The sequence below is a fragment of the Poecilia reticulata genome, linkage group LG23 (genome assembly GCF_000633615.1).
Source record: "Poecilia reticulata strain Guanapo linkage group LG23, Guppy_female_1.0+MT, whole genome shotgun sequence".
In the NCBI taxonomy this organism is placed as follows: Eukaryota; Metazoa; Chordata; class Actinopteri; order Cyprinodontiformes; family Poeciliidae; genus Poecilia; species Poecilia reticulata.
In genome coordinates, this window is record NC_024353.1 from 8409808 (window position 1) to 8429432 (window position 19625).

Consider the following 19625-nt stretch of genomic DNA (forward strand, 5'->3'; position numbering starts at 1 on the left):
GAAAGAGATTCTAATGAAACATCTGATATTTTCCAGGAGTTCAAACTTACCTGGTATGAAATAGTGGCGGAAATGAAACAAAGCACCTCCAGACAATCCAAGAACCAGGAGAACCAGGAAAACTGTGACCCAGATGGGTGTACCCTCTGTGGAGAGACAGAGAAAACATAACCTGGAGCTAGAGCTTTGACCTCTGACCTTTACCTGCAGATTGTTGGAGGGAAATGTTTCTGTAATGCTGTTGTGCAAGAAAAAGTTATGGCACAGATTCAGGTCACTTTAGCTGGGAAAGAATGTTTGCAGGGACCAACTGGAGCCAGAAGTGATTTTCTGTTTGGTCAGATGGAAACAACTTGACTAAATGTTAGTCGACCTTCTTGAGATGGAGCCAGATGTTGTCGATTCTCGGAAAATGCAACATACATATAGTATGAATTGTGCCAGAATAATTGTGTAAATGGAATTAAATGATGCCACACCAATCTACACATCAACTGAGATGAAATTCTATAAAAAGTGATGTATCCAACAAAAGTTGGGAGATTTTGGATATTTGCAAAGCTGTGATGGTTAATGAGATTTGCAGATGTGAATAAATCTCTCTGTGGTTTGGCCGTAGCAGTAAGGAATCTGAGTCCTGTGCGTTTTTTATATATATATATAATCATTCTGTGAGTTAGTCACTTTTATTCCTGTATAACAGGGGTGCCCAAAGTCGGTCCTCGAGGGCCCGGCATCCTACATGTTTTAGTTCTCTCCCTGGTGGTAGTAACAACCTTCTCAGCAAGTCAATGTTCTTCTTAGGCTTCTAACGAGCTAACATTTGATCCAGGTGCGTTAAACCAGGGAGCGAACTAAAACACGCAGGATGCCGGCCATCGAGGACCGACTTTGAACAACCCTGCTCTATATAAGGTCAGACATTTTACCTGGATCCACAGTTTGGACCTGTTCCAGAACCACTCTCTGTCTCAGGATGTCTTTGTCTCTGTAGACGGTGCAGACGTAGCGTCCACTGTCTCTGGCTGTGGGGTATCTCAGGGTCAGGCTGACGTTTCCGGTTCTCAGCAGGTCTTCATTCATGGCAGTGCGGCCACAGTAACGCTTTTCCCTTTCTGCATTGTGTGCACTTGTGTTTGGATATGCATGAACAAACATAAATTCTGGTTCTGATCGGGTCCATTCCACTCTGGTGTCTCTGGGTAAACCAGCAGATGTTTTACAGGGCAAGACAACAAACTCTGCGTCTCTATTGACCTTCATCTCCACCTGGACATCTGGAGAGACATTGAATCATTTCACTGATCCAGAGAGAAGCAGCAGCAGCAGCAATTCTTAACAATCTGGACCAGAACCTTATATTCTGATGATCCAGATGTCATCTGATGATGACATCTGGAGAGACACGTGTTCATGTTGAGTTTTCTTTGCTCTATATTTAAAGGTCATCTGTCACATATGGCATCTGATGGTCTTCTTGGTTCACCACTCTGTGCATCATTCTTTAAATGTTTTGGATATTAACATGTACAAAGTAACTAACCTTTGACATTGAGCTGAACCTCTGTCAGCTTTAGCATCTTTACGTTATCAGCGATGCTGCAGATGTAGTTTCCACTGTCAGTCGGTTGAGGCTTTCTGAAGGTCAGACTGTAGTTTCCAGTTTCCAGAGCATCAGGACTCATCGATGTTCTTCCTCTGTAGATCTGGTTCTGTCCTTCTGTATCACTGCCTTCTTGTCGAAAGAGGAAAACTTTGGAGTYGTGATCRTTACGAGTCCAGATAACGAAGGGATCTTCAGGAATTATTCCCCCATAAAGGCAGGGCAGCAGGACAGACTGCGCCTCCTCAAACACTTCTATCACTGCAGYMTGGATCCCTAAGGACACTAACGGCACACACACATTTAAATCACACCGTCATACACTGAAATAATTCCAGAATCACTGGAATGCAGCTGCTGCTAAGAAAGGAACAACCAGTTATTAGTTTCTCCTTTGTTGCAAACATCTTTCATTTTAAAATCTTCATCTGTGAGATTTCAGCTCAACATGAAAAATTAGGACATCGAGATGGAAGCAAACACTTCTGAACAGTTAATGTCCAGGATGTGGGGGGTCTGCAGAGATGTTAGTGACCCCTTCATTGCCTGACCCTGGATCAGTTCTGGTCATCGTCGTGGTTCACTGGGACCTGTTGGTGAACGGGTCATGGCATTCTGCTAGCCTGAAACTCAGAAACGATCCTCACTGAGGCCCAGAGGGGCCAACCTGCTGATCAGAGGAAGCTGGTCTTACCGTACAGGAGGATCCCAAACGTCACCAACGTCTTCATCTTCCTCTCAGAGAGCAACAGTGTCACACTTCTCCTCTACAGAAACTACTGATGAGCTCTGAGAAAATGTTTAGTTTCATCTTTGTTAAACTGGTCAAGTCATTGAAAGGTCAAAATGAAGATAAACCCGTTTTGTTCCAGGCAGGTCATGTGATCTTGTCGTTTTTAAAACATTGTTCTATGTATTAGAAGAATGAACACATTCTTCAACGTGTTCATTCAGTCAGCAGAAACAAAAACACTCAGCTGATAACTGAACTTTCAGTTGTTTGTTTATGACCATCACTGAAACAATCATATATAAAGACTGAATCTATTCTACCCACAACTATGTGTGAACCAGGTTTTGGTAAGAATGAGACGTTTTGCCGTTTCCATCTGTTAGCACCCGATGATCCTCAGATAAAACCAGACTCTCCTGATTGTCTTCATTCCTTCATGGTTCTTTGAACCCCACCCACCAACAGCTTCGTCTCTTCCTCATGTCTGCAGAATGTTGCTCAGGAAAAGACAGACTTACAAACAAATCTGCTTTCTGTTTCACAGTTTCTGATGAATATTTTAAAGTCAGCATCTCTGCTGACTTTAACAGCTGAACAGTTTCAGCTCACTGCAGATTCCCTCTAAGAGCCAAACAAACAAAACTCTGGTTTCTCATGTTTAGTTTTATTCATGTTGCTACTGATTTAATGTCTCTGACAACGAGTCCTCCAGAGATTTCACTTTAGTCTTACCCAGCAGTGGAATAATAAAACAATCAGATTCTATTCTATTCTCGTTTATTCTAGATCTGTAAACGTCACGGTGACTGATAATCCCTCAGACAGCGTGTATTGATGCACCAGTTAATTTTGTTTCTCTTGACATGTCGCATCACGTACTGCGCACATCGCTGGCGGCAGATCACCTGTCTTCTTCCGGAGCAACTCCCATATGCAGCTTTGCGGAATCTGTAGATTTCTGATATTTTCTTGCACAGCATCTCTGTTCCAGTTCAACCTGCTGAACATTTGATTTCTGACGGTTCAGTTTATCACCTGAGTTTATGGCTACATCTTCATTTCCCTGAAATATGACCAAAATCGGATTAAAGTATTCTACTTTATTTGTCTTTTGCCCACTAAATATGTTTTCTGACAACCTCTTGGTGATTCATTTCATTTGGAAAATTGAAGCCTGCTTGTCTAGGTGATGCCGAGTTGGATGGTAATGCTCTAATTTCCCCAAAGGATATGTTCCAAAAAATCATGACCCTGATTATAAGCCCTGGAATACAGCCAAGTCAATAAAACAGGATTAAAAAGAATCGCCAGTGAGAATATACTGTTCCCCCAATTGGTAACAACTGTTTTCATCTCTTCTAACATTTAAAGTACAAACAAGGAGGTTGCGTATGTCTTCATTTTTACCCAGGAGGCATTTCGGCTAAACCGTTAGTGAAACAGCCATTGGGGCTGACTAGTATATATTCCATTGGGGAAGGTAAGTTTAACATTAAATACACCTTTCTCAACAGGCGAGGGCACACTTTCTCCATCTATAATCAGACATTTAAGTGACTTGAAACCATTTCTCCCTCCCTGGCACCTCCAGATCCGGGCCCCAATCCGGTCCGGCTTAATAGCATTAAACCTTTAACAGTATTTTTACATTGTTTCACTGAGAACTACCTGCTGGTTTCTACTGCTGATCAGGCTCTGTTGCAGCTTCCACAGGAAGGACCTTCTGCCACAGCTGGGGGGTCAGATCCTGCATCCCAATCTCTGTCACCTCCACCTCTGGGTTTGGCCGCTACAGGGCCCGGTATTACCTTCTCGGAGTAAGACGGAGACATCGGACATATAGTGACTATTGCTAGGTCCCCTTGCATATGCTGGTCTACACCCATAAGTGGAAGGTTAACAGCTGGTGTCATGCTAGACATGAGGACCCTATACACTGTCATATTTCTGTTATTTTAATCTTCTTTCAAGCAATTCTTTCTGAAGGTCAGTCTCCAGCCACTCTGAAAGTTTATGTTGCTGCCATGTCTTGTTTGCATACGGTGATGGGTGGAGAGATGATGGGTCGTAACAAGGATGTTTCCTAGTTTCTGAGAGGTGCCCAACGTTTGGACCCTCCCACACAGCCTGTCGGACCTGTGTGGGACCTCTCTCTTGTCCTTGCTGCCCTATGATCTCCTCCGTTTGAGCCCTTGGCTGAAGTGCTTCTCAAGGAAGACCGCTTTTCTCTTTGCCATTGCTGTAGCAAAGAGGGTAGCTGAACTACATGTGTTGTCTGTTCACGAGTCCAGTTGGCGTTGGAACCCAGCTGGTTCAGGCGTTACTCTTTGGCCCCTCGTAGCGTTTCTTCCTAAGGTGGCCTCATCTGCAAGTCACTCTGTGCTCCTCCAGCTTGCTCGCTTTGATGCAGGTGGGCCTGATGAGCCTCTCTGCCCTATTCAGGTACAGGAAGAGTTAAAGACAGCCCAAACCTCCTTGGGGCCCTAAGCAAAATGTGGTTTTGGGGCCCTCCAGTTCTGCTAAAAATGTAGACTGGCTGCAATCATCAGTCCAATCATTAGATCATTCACACACCTGCTATAAACTTAATGCATCTCTGGCAGTGCTGTTTACATTATATACATGTATGATACGATACATTTGTTGGCCATCTGATTAATCAACCAGTTGATTTCTGGGCGCCGATTTCCATAATTTTGGGGGATCGTGATCTGATCATACTTACATGTGAAGCCGATCTTATCTGATCTTATCTTCATCAGCAAAGGTTTATAAATCAGCCTCTGTTCTCTTCTGCTCTGCAGTGAGACGTTTGACTGACAGACCGACCCACCAGGTCAGATCTGCACGTTTACAGTTAATAATATTCACCTCACTGTTGCCAACTCAGTGACTTTCTTGCTAAATTTAGCAACATTTCAGACAACAACAAAAAAATTAATATCAGCCAAAATCAAAATCAGCAGCTCAGGTTTTTTAAAGATCGATAACCGGCCAGAAAACTGCAATCGGTGCAGCCCTACACACATATTCATGACATTCTTTGATTAAATACATTTCTCTTAAGCGTTACTCTAATAGCTAAAACTTTAATTTATGCCAAGTGAGTCTTTCTCCCCTGAGAATGTGGACCAGTACCGGTACTGGACTGATTCTGAGTCTTCAAATGATTTTAATAGAAGTTTGCCATAACTTAGAACTTGATGTAAAAATAATGTTTGTTTTAGCCACAAAATGATTATGGTCAGCAGTAAACAACATATCCCTAACTACAGCTTAGAGCAGCTCATCCATGTAGCAGCCATGTAGCCCGACGTAAAAAACATTTTGCTAGACAAAGTCAAACATTGAGACGTTTTAATTATTATCAAACACGATGCGGAATTGTAAAAAAATATCACTCTGTAGTGAAATTGTGTGTTTTTGATATTATAATGACTTAGAAATTATTACTTAAAAAAAAAAAAATCAGCTCCACTGAGGGGGCCCCTTGGTGGCTGCTTAGTTTGCTTGTGCCTTGGGCCGGCCCTGACCTGGACATGACTCAAGGGGCCAGAAAGTGGAGGAGATGAAAAGAAGTTTGGTTTCACAACATAATGTTCAAAAAAGCCAAATCACCAAGTGAAGCTGCTGTAAAGGCCAGTTTTATTGTGGCAGCAGAGATCGCAAAATCAGGGGGAGTTTGTAAAAACAGTGCATGATGAAAGTTTGTGACCTCGTGTCCCCAGGAGAAAAAAAAAACATTTTCAAATGTGAGCCTGAGCAGAAACGCTGCAGCTGATCGCACCTATGATCTCGCCACCAATCTGCATGTCCAGCTAATGGAAAAGATTTGGTGGCATTCTGCCTTGCTGTGGATGAGAACAGCAACGGGTCTGATACTGCGCAGCTGTCAGTCTTCATCCGTGGAGTGGACTCAAATCTGTGTGWTTACGGAGGAACTTTTGGGATTAAGATYCATGCATGGCACAACCACTGKAAAGGAAATYTTTGAARAGGTTCCCAAATGATTAACTGAAATAAAGCTGCCGTGGGATAAACTCGTGGGAGTAACGACAGATGGTGCCCCAGCRATGTCCGGTCAGAAAAGTGGACTGGTGRGCAGGGCTCGGGAGAAGATGCGGGAAGAGAACTGTGCAGGTGAGCCAACTGTTTATCACTGCATYACATCAGGAATCACTGTGTGGYAAAGCCCTAAAGATGGAACATGTTGTGACCACAGTGACACAAGTAGTGAACTTTATAAGAGCCAAAGGTCTGAATCACMGTTTAAGTCTTTTTTGGAGGAATGTGGGTCGGAACATGCAGACGTGCCGGATCACACCGAGGTGAGATGGTTAAGCTGAGGAAAAGTACTGCACAGGTTTGTCGAGCTGCGGGAGGAAATATGTCAGTTTCTGGAAGGCAAAATGAAAACCACAGCAGAGCTCCGACTGGATGGTTGATTTATTTATTATGTTTCTTTTATATTTTTATTTATTAACCTGTGGATTTTTTTTTCGATATTTAAATCAGAAGGCTGCAAATAGAAAAGTATACAATTTTTATTTAAATTTCATTTAATAAATTAATTGCATTTATATATAATTCAATAATTAAAATAAAAAAAAATACAAAGGTGATATGGCGTTTGAGCAGCCTGTCACGTGATTCGCTCTGGGATTCACCTTGCTGACGTCAGCTGCCTTGAGCTTACGCAACATACACAGTGACGTGGCTCGATAAGTAAACCGTCCAATGACGTCACAGAAGCGGTTATATACCGAAGATCTCTGTTATATGTATTAAACTTCCCTCAGCAAGTGACAGCAGATACACCGATCACTGGATATTTACTGACATTTTTTGAGGATGAGTTTTTTATCTAGATCATCGAGCTGGATTGGAGCTGGTTTGGGGCTCCACAAAGTCAATCAGTCTGAAATGGATCAGGCCTTTGACTTCGAGAAATTCAGGAGTCATACCGCTCTGGAGAAAACTCAATTTCTCAACTCAGTGGCACGCCCTAACAGCTCCACAATGGGGCTGGTTGAAAAATCAAAAATATTTTGTACTGGCGTGCCACTGTCTCGCGTAGACCTGATAAGAGCACTTAATCGACCACGTCAGGTCAAAGAAGCTGCCACACAAACTTATTATACAGATTTCCGATTTGACGGTGTGCAGTTTCTCCCACCACCAAACAGAAATGAAGAGGACCAATTCGCAGCTGAGAATTACGTCAGCCAGGCTCAGCAAAGGACAAACCATTTTTCAAACTTTTTTGGCCAGGACCCGATCGGTGTTTGTGGAGCAGGTGTGATAAATGGTGTATGCAAAGCCCTCGAAGCAACCAGAGAACTTTGTTCAAACGTAATGGGTTTGTTATTTGGAGAAGACCTCGATGACGAAGAGGAGGAGAATCCTTCTGAAAAAATTGTGTGGCATTGAGACTGGCTGTCTGTGTCTGTAGCGCAAGCTGGAGCAGGTAGATCTGAGACAGACGCTGGAGCTGACAGAGCAGATTATCCACCCTTCTTGGAGTTCTTAGAGGGGTACTGAAGAGGACTCTCTTGTTCCACTGGGGGACGCCAACCCTCACGGACAATGACAGTGAGACCTGGAGGGGCGTGGTTGGGAGAAATGGTCCCCCAGATCTGAACTCGAGAGGTGTTCTGTTGTTGGACTTCTGTGCTCGTCATTGATTGTCCACAACGAACACCATGTTCAAGCATAAGGGTGTCCATATGTGCACTTGGCACCAGGACACCCTAGGCCACAGTTCAATGATTGACTTTGTCATCGTTTCATCGGATCTGCCGCGGCATGTCTTAGACACTCGGATGAAGAGAGGTATGGAGCTTTCCACTGACAACACCAGGTCACTACAAAGGTAGTGACCTGGTGTTGAGTGTCCTCCGGATGTGGGGGTGGATTCCGGTCAGACCTGGCAGGCCCAAACGTATTGTGGGGGTCTGCTGGGAATGTCTGGCAGAGTCCCCTGAGAGGCGGAGCTTTAACTCCCATTCCAGCAGAATTTCGACCACGTTCTGGGGGAGGTGGGGAAAATTGAGTCTTAGTGGACCATGTTCCATGCCCATTGCCGAGGCGGCTTATCGTAGTTGCAGCCACAAGGTTGTCATTCCCCGTCACGGCGGCAACCCTTAAACCCGTTGGTGGACACCTTCGGTGAGGGATGCCGTCTTGCTGAAGAAGAAGCAGCTGATGGGTACGGGCAGGTGAAGTGGCGTGCAGCTCGGATGGTTGCTGAGGCAAAAACTCGCGCGTGGGAGGAGTTTAAAGAGGCCATGGAGAAAGACTTCCACACGGCTTCAAGGTGATTCTTATCCGCCATCTGGCGTCTCAGGAGGGGGGAAGCAGTACAGCACCAACACTATTTATAGTTGGGATGGTGTGCTGCTGACCTCGACTCGGGGCTGGTGGGCAGAATACTTCGAAGTCCTCTTCAATCCCACCAACATGCCTTCCATTGAGGAAGCTTAGCCTGGGGACTCTGGGTCGGGCTCTCCAATATCTGGGGACGAGGTCGCCGAGATGGTTAAAAAGCTCCTTGGTGGCAGGGCCCTGGGGATGTATGAGATCCGCCCAGAGTTTCTTAAGGCTCTGTGTTCTGTAGGGTTGTGTTGGCTGACGCGACTCTGCAATATCGCATGTACATCAGGGGCAGTTCCTCTGGATTGGCAGACCTGGGGTGGTGGTCCACCTGTTCAAAAATGGGGACCGGAAAGTGTGCTCCAATTACAGAGGGATCACACTTTTAAGCCTCCCTGGTAAGGTCCATTCAGGGGTCCTGGAGAGGAGGGTCCGTCGGATAGTCGAACCTCGGATTCAGGAAGAGCAGTGTGGTTTTAGTCCTGGACATGGAACACTGGACCAGCTCTACACCCTCAGCAGGGTCCTGGAGGGTACATGGGAGTTCGCCCAACCAGTCTACATGTGTTTAGTGGACTTAAGGAGCCAGTTGAGGTGGGCATCTGGTTTGGAAGCCTCCTGGACATCTCTCTGGTGAGGTGTTCTGGGCACTTTCTCGGCTGGCCTGTGAACGCCTTGGGATTCTCCCGGAAGAGGTGGAACAAGTGGCTGGGGAGAGGGAAGTCTGGGCCTCCCTTCTTAAGCTGCTACCCCAGTCCATACATTCAACACTTAATGTCTATTTACATAGAAATAAAAATGAAGCAAAATGTTTCAATTTCTTTTGTGTTACAAATGTAATAGCTACAAGCTACTTACAGTTAAAGTATTTTTGACTGAAAAAAAAATTAATTTAGCTTGTCATCTTCATAAAGAGACCATGCTTTTGCATGTACTCGAAATTGTTCAAGAACAGCTTATTTGAGTATACCTTTTCAGGTGTTTTTGGTACTGCCACTTAAGGGGTTAAATGACAGTATATTCATGCGTTAGTGTGACCTCCTCAAATTTCAATGTTCAGATTTGAAAATTGATGTTCACAGAAGGTTTTCATCCAATCTGACTGAGGTTGTTTAGCTAAGTTGCTAAGGAAAAGCTGGACAGATTTTTGAAGACAGACTTATAAACAATTATGCATTATGATACTAGAGTAGCTTTCAATAGGAAAAATCATATTAGTGTCAGTGGAGAGGAAAAAACACGAGGAAGGATCTCAAAACAATATTTATTTTGCAACAAGTTCTGGGACAAATAATCATCCAGCAAAATGTGTAATCATGACCGGCCTATAGATTCTACTGTAAGGTCACAAAAATAAATATTTTATCCAATTTGTTCTAAGACAGCAGAACAATGCACTTCCTTCACGTCACCATAAAATCTTCTAATTTTCTCACCTCTAATTGTAGTTTTCCTTGGCAGTTTGCTCCTGGTTCTACATCTAACTTACCTCCTCAAAAAAAATCTTCCTAGCAAATGTTTTCTAATTAACAAAACAGTTTCTACATTCAGCTGTCCATATGAGCATCTGTTTGCACGGTAACTTTATTAGCATTCCATTGCAATATCCCTGAAGGTCCCAATTAGTGCTATTTCTTCAGCTCCCACTCACTTTCCATTTGCTTCCAGCTACATAACAAGCCATGCTTTCTCACGTTCCCTGTGTTTGGCTGGTTGTTCCCCATTAGCGCTGTCATTTTGTCACCAGCTAGTTATGCGTACACTTAGGATTTATTACTAATTTATGGCTTTAAAGAGTCACAAGGATATAAAAGAGCCAGATATTTCTCACTCTTAACAAAACAGAGCCCCTATTTTTAAAAGAAAAAAAGTACAGCACAAATTTTGCTCATCGGCGTTGGCCTCCTAATTCTCTGCATTGCTGAAATCGCCAACTTACATTCCTGTTGGCCAAATTGAAGCTAGCCCAGCTCTGTAAATATGTCAATATCGCCCCGATAATACAACAAGCTGATGACAGATATAATCAAGCGCTTTCCGCAGCGGCCCCACTCAATCACCTTCAGTCCTCTTCAGTATATTAGATAGATGTCAGGTGTTTTCTTGGCATTCCTCCCTTTTCCTCGTGTGAATGCACTTGAAACGTTTGGAAAGCAGACGAAATTGGCTGCTCTATTTGCCTCATTAAGGATGCCTATTGGCATTCATTTGCAAAACAAATTCGCTTAGCTGGCTTCACATTTAGCCTGATAAAAAAAAAAATTTAAAAATCCGGCCTGAAAATCGCTGACGCGTGACGTGAATTCAAAATACAGCTCTGCGAAAAAAACTAAAATAATACTGAAGAGTGACATGTAAAGTAAGGTGGTGGTGGCAATAGAAAAACATCCAATTCAGCTCAAAGGGAAGACACCTTTTGTTATTTTTACACCGTCTTTTAATGTCACGAGCCGTTTCATAATTTCTGCTGCTTCCAGGGAGAAAACAGGGCAAATAAAACACTCAAAAAATTGTATTATGTAAACCTTGGCTTCACACTATATAAAGTGCCTTTTTAGGTTTCCTCCTGTTAAAGGAAGTCTTTCCACTTCCAACATGAAGCCTAATATGAGGAATTGCAGCAAATTCGGTAAGTTGATACAATTGTTTCTTTACCAACTGGCATTATAAAGTAATCTTAACCATGTTGTATTTTATCTAGAACTGGATTTAAATGTCCAGTGAACTCTAATGGATTCACCTGCTCGAAGATTTGTCTGTGAAATGCAACTCCAACTTTCCAAAGGAGCAGGAGGAAAAATAAATAAATAAAATAGTCTTTCGATGTGCAAAGCAGGTTCAGACTCAGTAAATTTTCAGAACCTCGCATATGTGGGAAAACTAATTTTCAGGAAAGCATTAAATGGTGGTTCAAATGCGACTTGTTTTGTTTCTTACAGGGAGAGCCTTGAATGCCTCCATATGAACGCTTGAGTCGCTATAAATAGCTTCATTTTCCCGAGGCCCTTCAAGTAGAGGGAGAAGATGGAAAGATTGACTGGGGGCTGAAAAGAGGCAGGGAGAGATGGAGAGTGGGAGGAAAACGGCGCTAATATCTCTGTCACTCAAAGATGGCCACCGGAGAGAAACATTTACGCAGCCTAATGTGGAGCATAAAAAATGCTTCAAATGATAGTTTTCAAGAGTAACAGAGTCTATTTAAATATGGAGGACCAAAACTGACATAAGAAATAAAAGCATAAATATATATTTAATTTTTCCTTTTCCTTACACGAGTTTCTGTTAAGTAATGTATATATATATTCTTTTTAATTTCCCCTAAACATCCGAGCAAGCTGCGTTTAGCTCAAGGCTGATCCGATTTATGAACGATAATTTTGGCCAGCCGTTCTCTCGCTCCCTTCCTCTGCGCTCGGAGGTTCACTTAGGGACTGTAACAAATTTCCGAACCAAACACTCCTGTCAATCAAATGTTAATAAATGTCTTGCCTTGTGACCAACTGATACCAAAATGTGGTAATTCATGCTTTTACATGAGACACATTCTCTATTAAAATGTCAAGTCATATTCAATATTTTAACTCTTGTATGACGAAATGGGGTCCAACCGACCCCACACATGTTAAACCTGTGATTTTCCATAGACCTCTATGTTTGCCTCAGTCCTCGCATGCACAAGGGTTAAATAACGTTAATGTTAAATATTATGTTTTCTTCAATAGCTTCCATATTATTTGCCACATGGACAAGAAATCAATGTGTAATTGTGCTAAACTGTATATATGAGGCACATGCGTTTTTTATTCTATTTTAACAAAATTTTTATTTTTACCTTTTTTTTAGTTAAAATTTAGTATTTCTCTTCAATAGTCTCTAGGTCAATGTGATCTATTGAGTGAAAAATCAGTGTGAAATTGTTCTAGATCTACAACTCTAGATCTATAATCCTACACTCTTCCTCTTTAGGTCCAAAAATAACTTCAGTTTTGTTTCTTTCTGTTCAGCTGCAGAAAGTTTTGGCACATATATCTGTTTACATATATCTGTTTTAACCATCTATTCAGTGACTGGAGGGGTTCAAAGTCACCCGGTGGCATGGTAATGGAGAGCTGTGTATTGACAGGGAATAAAAAGGGTCAAATCTAATAAAAATGAGTGTACCTCATCTGTACAGACTGGTAGAACAATTTCACACCGATTTTGACTCAATAGGAGGAGGGCACCAGAACACGGCTGGCTGAAATTATCGTTCATAAATCAGATCAACCTTGAGTTAAACATCATTTGCTCAGCGGATATTGGAATATCCAAATCCAACTCGAAACTAATTTCACTGCAGTCAGTAACAATAAAACCACCGGGATAACGTTTGTTTTGGTCTGTGGCCTGTAAAGAATGCACCGAGCAACTACACCTAAACGCCCCACAACGTCTGACATAGTGACGTTGGTTTCAAAGTTCTATTGACCAATAGTCTAGGAGCTGGACATAGAAGGCAGCTCTCCTCATTAACATAACGATGCACACAGAAAAGTAAAAACAGGAGAAGAGGCAATGACAAAAGAACGAGGGCTTGTATAAAGAGAAGACAAAACTTTTCTTACTTTTCTTGACAAAAACGTATCCTTAGGGAAAAATATATGCATTACTTGATGGAAACTCGTGTAAGGAAAAGGAAAAACTAAATATATATTTATGCTTTTATTTCTTATGTCAGTCTTTTCAAGACCCTAATTGGGACTTGTTTAACCCTAGAGGTCTATGGAAAATGAGTTTAAACGTGTGTGGGGTCGATTGGACACCATTTCGACATACAAGAGTTAAGTTTTTAAGTCAGATCCTACATCTTTTTTTCTATCTCTTCTTCTCTCCGTTCAATGTCCTCATTGGCCAAAATTACAATCTGGTAAATCAGCTGATACAAAAGCTTATGTCAGGTTTTCATCCCTTGAAAGAAAAAAAAAAAGACTTGATGCTTTAATGTTTGAGTAAGTCTAATGAACACTCTGCTCGATGTCTGTCAGCCAGGGTTGTAATTACGTTTGTCACTTCCTAGCACGGTGCATATCTTAGCAACCTGCCACAAAGATGGAGGTTCACTTGAATATTTATCTATAAAAATAAAAATAGTGGGGAGGTTGGTGCTACACTGAAAGCAAAGTTGTGTTTTTTTTTTTTTTTTTATAAATCTGACCAGCACGTGCTCCCACGCATTCCTTGCAGGACTTCAAACTTTTTCCCAGATGGCTCTCTGACATGAACGTGGGGAAGTATTATAATTACTGTTCTAATTATGTTCTAATTAATCAAATTAAGCACATGATTTTTTTGACCACTCCACCCACCGAACTCCCACTGCTTTTACAGGAATAGAAACATTTGCATACAGTATATGCTGTGATTGTTTTGGGTAGCACTGCTCATGTAGGCTCGCTCTCCGGATAAAATGTACATTAAGAACAGAACATGCAGCAAATCTGAGGTGAAAATTAAAGTTCTATTTCTATTATGAGCTGTAGGCGGAGTAATATCACTCTTTGTATAATCTCCATCTTTGTTTAACTTTGCTCTGCTCAAGTGAATTTTCATTTCTTCTAGCACGATGCAGAGCTTGCAAACGTAGCCTGACATTTAATCCTTTCTTTCCCAGGATGCAACTCGGTTGTCACTGATAAGACTTCCATGTTAAGCGAAACTAAACAACAGACTGGATTATTCAGATGTTTCTGTAACAAAACAGACCACGACTCGAGTGGGCTACGTTCCCCAATAACAGCACTTTAGTAGTCGCATCCTTCATAGGCACAAACTTCAATGTGCTTTATTGGGACTGTATCATATACCTAAAACAAAGTTATTGTGCATAATCAACCTGAGTCGATGGTTTTGATTCATGGCACCCTCTCTGTATGATGAGGGTGCCATCATACAGTGAGGGTCCCTTCGTATATGTTCCACCAATACGAAGGGAAACGTAGCCCTCGCTAGTGTCCCACCATGTCATTGCCATGCTCCCTGTTCGCCTCCATGATATTACATTTCACTAATCAGGTCTCATCTTAGAAATGAAATAATGCTGTCATTTCCCTCCACAGTTCCCACTGTGGAGGGAAATGACAGTCGTTTAGAGCTCCAGTCTCGTTGCGGTGACATATGGCGTCTTCTGCGGCTCCATCCGTTTCCGTTGAGTACCTGCTTGTTCTTCGTCGGACGACTTATCCAGGCGACTGAGACTAAAATGGGATTCTTAATTAAGTGCTCAACAGGAAACATCATGAGCTACAAACTACGTTGTTGCTTTTTTCTCTTCCTCTAAAAGACAATCAAGTGGGGATAGTTACAAGACAGAAATTGTTGTCTGAGACCGGTGATTTAATTTTGTCGTCTTTTTGATGCACAAACACACACTTAGAAACACGAATTCTCTCTGGATCACCCCAAGAAAGCTTTGTCTCAATCAGAACTACACACCAAGGCCACTTGTTCCTTTAATCTGCCTTTATCTATTATGCAGAACAGCTGATTCAGTGTGCCTTAGTGTGCTTCTGCCTCAGAAAGCGATGCATTATGCACTGAGACGCATCCCAGATGGATGAGGCGCTCCAGGCTCCACGTGTCTGAGGAGGTGGTCAGTGGGGGAATCTGGTGGATTCCTGACGCATACTCCAAGAAACTGCCACGGTGTTTGCCACAGGTGTGTGTGTGTGTGTGCGCAGGGTCTGTGAGCGGACGAGAGAGTGTAAATGTATGCGTGCTGATGTGTTGGCCGAAAGCTGACCTATGCGTGGTGGAAGGGTCGACAAAGTTAAGAGAGCAATCCTGACAAAGGCATGACCTTGCTGCCGATCCGCGGGCTCCAGAACGGACAAATACTCATACAACACTTATGAACTGAGCAGTCTTTATGCTAAAACACAGAGAAATGCAGCTGAAAAGGAAATAAATTATAGCTTTTAGCATTTAAAGGAACAATTAAAGATTTAAATGTTCGTGAAAGGACTGGGTTTTTCATTATAGGTTAGTTTTATTTCATTTAACCATTTTATCTAACTCAGCGATGTTTAAATGAGATTTTAGTATGAATTTGCTATTTTTACTAGTATTATTACTTACATATTTTCTTGTTTTAGTTTAGTTTCTATTAGTTGCAATAGTAGTTTTAGTTTTTGGTTAACTTTGGTTTATTTTTATGCACAGAATTAAAAAAAGTCGGAGTATTGTGATTATGTATACATTGATATGGTCATGAAAACTGAACAGAAGATACAATTTTTAAAAAACATACTTATTGTTGAACAACCGACTCTCAGGAATTTGGATGTGATGCCAACATAAATATCCGTCAGTCCAAGTGGGGTTAAATCTACAGCCAATTTCACATCTCAGTATTGATAAAAACATGTTGCCTGAATCAAACTTGCCAAAATCACTAACCAAGACACAAAATAATGAGTTGCGTTACCATCCAGAAACACTCAGAACTACTCCTTACATTGTACATTTTTTTACTTTTACAGCAAAATATGAAGGATAGCAAAATTACTGGATTTTGATTTGTTTTTTTAGCAAAATTATACTACTTGGAAATGGGTTCTGAGCAACGACCATCACGCCGCCATTTGATGTTATAACTGGAAAAAAAACCAGTAAACTTAATGCACTGACTGCAGTAAACAATCTATTTATTGTCAATATAATTTCCAAACATAGATGTCTTCAAATACACCCATACCTGTCAAATTTAGGATCTGAGAATATAGGAGATGTCTCTGTCCGGCGCTACTGTCATAGGAGACAGGAGTAAAACTAACCTAAGAGCCGTGGGCGGAGGAGGGATATATATGGAAAAATACTAATAAGGGAACAGGGTGAGAAAGGGGTGTAAGAAACCGTACTTGTCCTTATGAATACACCATCCATCCTGTGATGGAACTGAACCCGGTTCATCATTATGATGGGAGAGAGAGAAACTCTCTTCCCTGAGTTAAGGTACAGAAACTGCTTTCTGATCCGGACCCCGCTCACTATCCACCGGCTTCCTGAGCTAACACGGAGCACATTAGCTTCCTGAGCTAACACGGAGCACATTNGCTTCCTGAGCTAACACGGAGCACATTAGCTTCCTGAGCTAACACGGTGCACATTATTTGTGGATATTTGAATGGATATTGAGTGGATATTTATACAGCATACAAGTGAAAGATAAGCGGTATCACCAACGTAACCCAGAGTTGCTAACACGACGTTAGCTAGTCAGTTGTCTCATAGAAAAGTACCGCTTACCGTTCTTTATACAACTTCAAATGCCGAACAGTTGGAAGTTGTATTTCCGTCTGAGATCCTGGTCTTGCAATTGTTGAATGTTTCACTTCGGTTTTAGTTGGATATTTCATGATTGATGTACCCGAAAGAAATTACTCACTGCTTTGAGCGTTTTTTCGTCTCTCGTTTTTTATCTCTTTTTTTTTTCCCCCGTTATTTTAAAATCCTGTTAATTTGATTGGTTGTGCTGCAGCTTACGTACGTATACGTACATAGTGTGGGAAAACAGAAAAAAAGATGGTCTGCGCCAAAAAAAAAAGATGGTCTGCGCCTTTAATACGGAATGATTGAAATTAATTAATGCGGCCAGTTTATAAATACTATTTAAATTTTTTGACTTGAGTGAAATATCAAGTCTTTTCAAGTAAACAGCTTCACGTCAAGTCAAGTCAAGTCCCAAGTCAATGGTGTGAAAGTCAAAGTCAAGTCTGAGTCTTTGAGCATTTTTTCAAGTCTCAAGTCTGGATTTTTATGATCCAAGTCATGTGACTCGAGTCCCCACCTCTTGAAGCAACAAACATCAGGAAAATGAATTTGCTTAAACTATTAGAATAATGTCTCCAGTAAAGAGCTTCTTTTTTTAAAAATAAGTTTTGCAAATTTCTCTATAGCACAAAAATAACCTGAGCAAATACAAAAACCATCCAAACCACTTGCTTCCTTTGTAAACAAGTGGTTCCACCTCCTAAACCTGATTGCCAGCAACAACTGCCATTGAGCATTTGTGGTAAAATCTCTGTGGAGGAATATTGACTGACTCTTCTTTACAGAATAGTTTGGATTAAGCCACACTGAAAGGTTTTTAAGCATGAATGTTCTACTTCGGGCAACGAAATATTGTCCCGAAAATCTTGGAGATCATCAAGATATTTTAGACATTTGTGAGATGTACTTTATTGGGCGGTTTTGTCAACATTGGCTTTTTGTACGGATGCGGGGTTTTTTCTAGCCTCTTTCTTGTTGCTGAATTATTCCCCCAGTCTTAGAAATGACTTTATTTCTCATCAATTCTTAAATCTAAATTCCACAGTTGGCAAAGTTAAACTGAACTAGAAATGTGGATAATCAGTTAACTCGACCTGGTTGGTTTGGGACGCTCATCTTCTTATTGAGTAAAGATTTGTTTGTTCCTCATTAAAAGGAGGCAACTGTTTTTTTCACAGCACTGTAATTTCATTTATTTTTCCTCCTTCCTGATGAAATTTGTAACATTTAACCTTTTTTTTCCCACTGGCTCGCCATCAACAGAAATGAAGAGGTAATAATATGACAGGAACAGAAGCTGTTATGTTGCCTTTCTGTCGGGCTGCAGTTCTCCAAATGCCAGAGCGCAGCAGCGAGAAGGACTGCGGCGTCATTTCGTCATCCCCTTAAGTAAAAATCAATGAAGTAGCGAGAAAACGGAAAAGCTGAATTTCTGCTGGCTCAGGGGAGCAGAGAGGCAGACTCGGTTATTAAATCTCTTTTGATACAGAACTTTAATCTGGTCATGATGGAGAGCAGACATTGTGACGACTGTTTTATAGAGAAAATAGAGTTTATTAGAAGTAACCCTAAATTAACTATAACGTTTACTTTCAAGGTTACTGGGTTAAGAAAGCAGGAGATTATTGACTCTAAACATTTCTTATGTTAATTTTTTTTTTAAACTAACTGGAACTGTTAGCTTCATCCAAAACTGCCCCCTTTTGACTGACCTGTGATATGGCAGCATGTTTTTGTCTATTTTGGAAACTCCAAAATAGAATGAATGTCTGTTTCATATACTGAGAATAGACTCTCAAAATAGCAGCTGTACATGGAGCTTAATTGGGGCCATAAAGTTTCTTCAAGAGAGTTTGAAACTGAACAAAACAAAAAGAGTTGAACCTGAAGAAAAAATTAAACTGAAAAATGTTTTGAAACTCTAAGAAAAATGTTAAGCGACTCTTCAGACTTGAGGATTTCTTTTCTTCTTTTGAACAAACTTGGGCTGCCACCTTATTGTGGTGGAGGGGTTTGAGTGTCCCAATGATCCTAGGAGCTATGCTGTCCAGGGTTTCCCCCAGAAAACTTGCTAAGCCCGGTGGTCGGGGCGTCAAGGCAGTGTGTTTTTGTATTAAAAGATGTTAAGTTGACAGGAAATGTAAAAGTATTACTGTGTAATTATATGTTACGGGAAAACATCTCCAGTGAAATGTTATTTAAACCCACAACTAGTCTAAAAACAACAAATTTGCACGTCTGTTTAATCCAAATTAAGTCAGCAGCTCCATCAGGCCCCCAAGGGCTTCAAGGGCCCCATAAACGCTAATATTTTAAAACAGACCACAGATACATAAATGTAACATTTGTTTATTGAGATTATCAATGCTGTTAAATTTAATTCAGTTCTTTAGGCATACATAAGTTAAAAGATTTTAAATTTTTTAACATTTAAATACAAGATTTTAAGGAGCTGGCAAGTATACTTTGTAAAACTTCAAAGAACAATATTCATAGTTAGATTGTTTTGTTACCATAGCAACAATCTGATGCTGTGAGTTTAATCTTTGAATTTACAAATACAAATTAGTAAACTGCGATTATAACGTATTGCTTTTTAGTCTGGCCATT

The 19625-nt window shown here is 41.3% G+C and overlaps 1 protein-coding gene across 1 annotated transcript in view; it reads right to left on the bottom strand.

The window, feature by feature from the left end:
- LOC103459547 (uncharacterized) overlaps positions 1-3783 on the bottom strand; it is a 36808-nt gene extending 33025 nt beyond the window's left edge. Inside the window, exons 1-4 of the mRNA XM_017302692.1 lie at positions 2298-3783; positions 1544-1888; positions 930-1277; positions 51-146 (exon numbers count right to left, since the gene is read on the bottom strand). Of these exons, the coding sequence (XP_017158181.1) occupies positions 51-146; positions 930-1277; positions 1544-1888; positions 2298-2334 (826 nt within the window). The 5' untranslated portion in view covers positions 2335-3783. The remainder of the gene's footprint in view (positions 1-50; positions 147-929; positions 1278-1543; positions 1889-2297) is intronic.
- Between the last annotated feature and the right edge of the window lie 15842 nt (positions 3784-19625).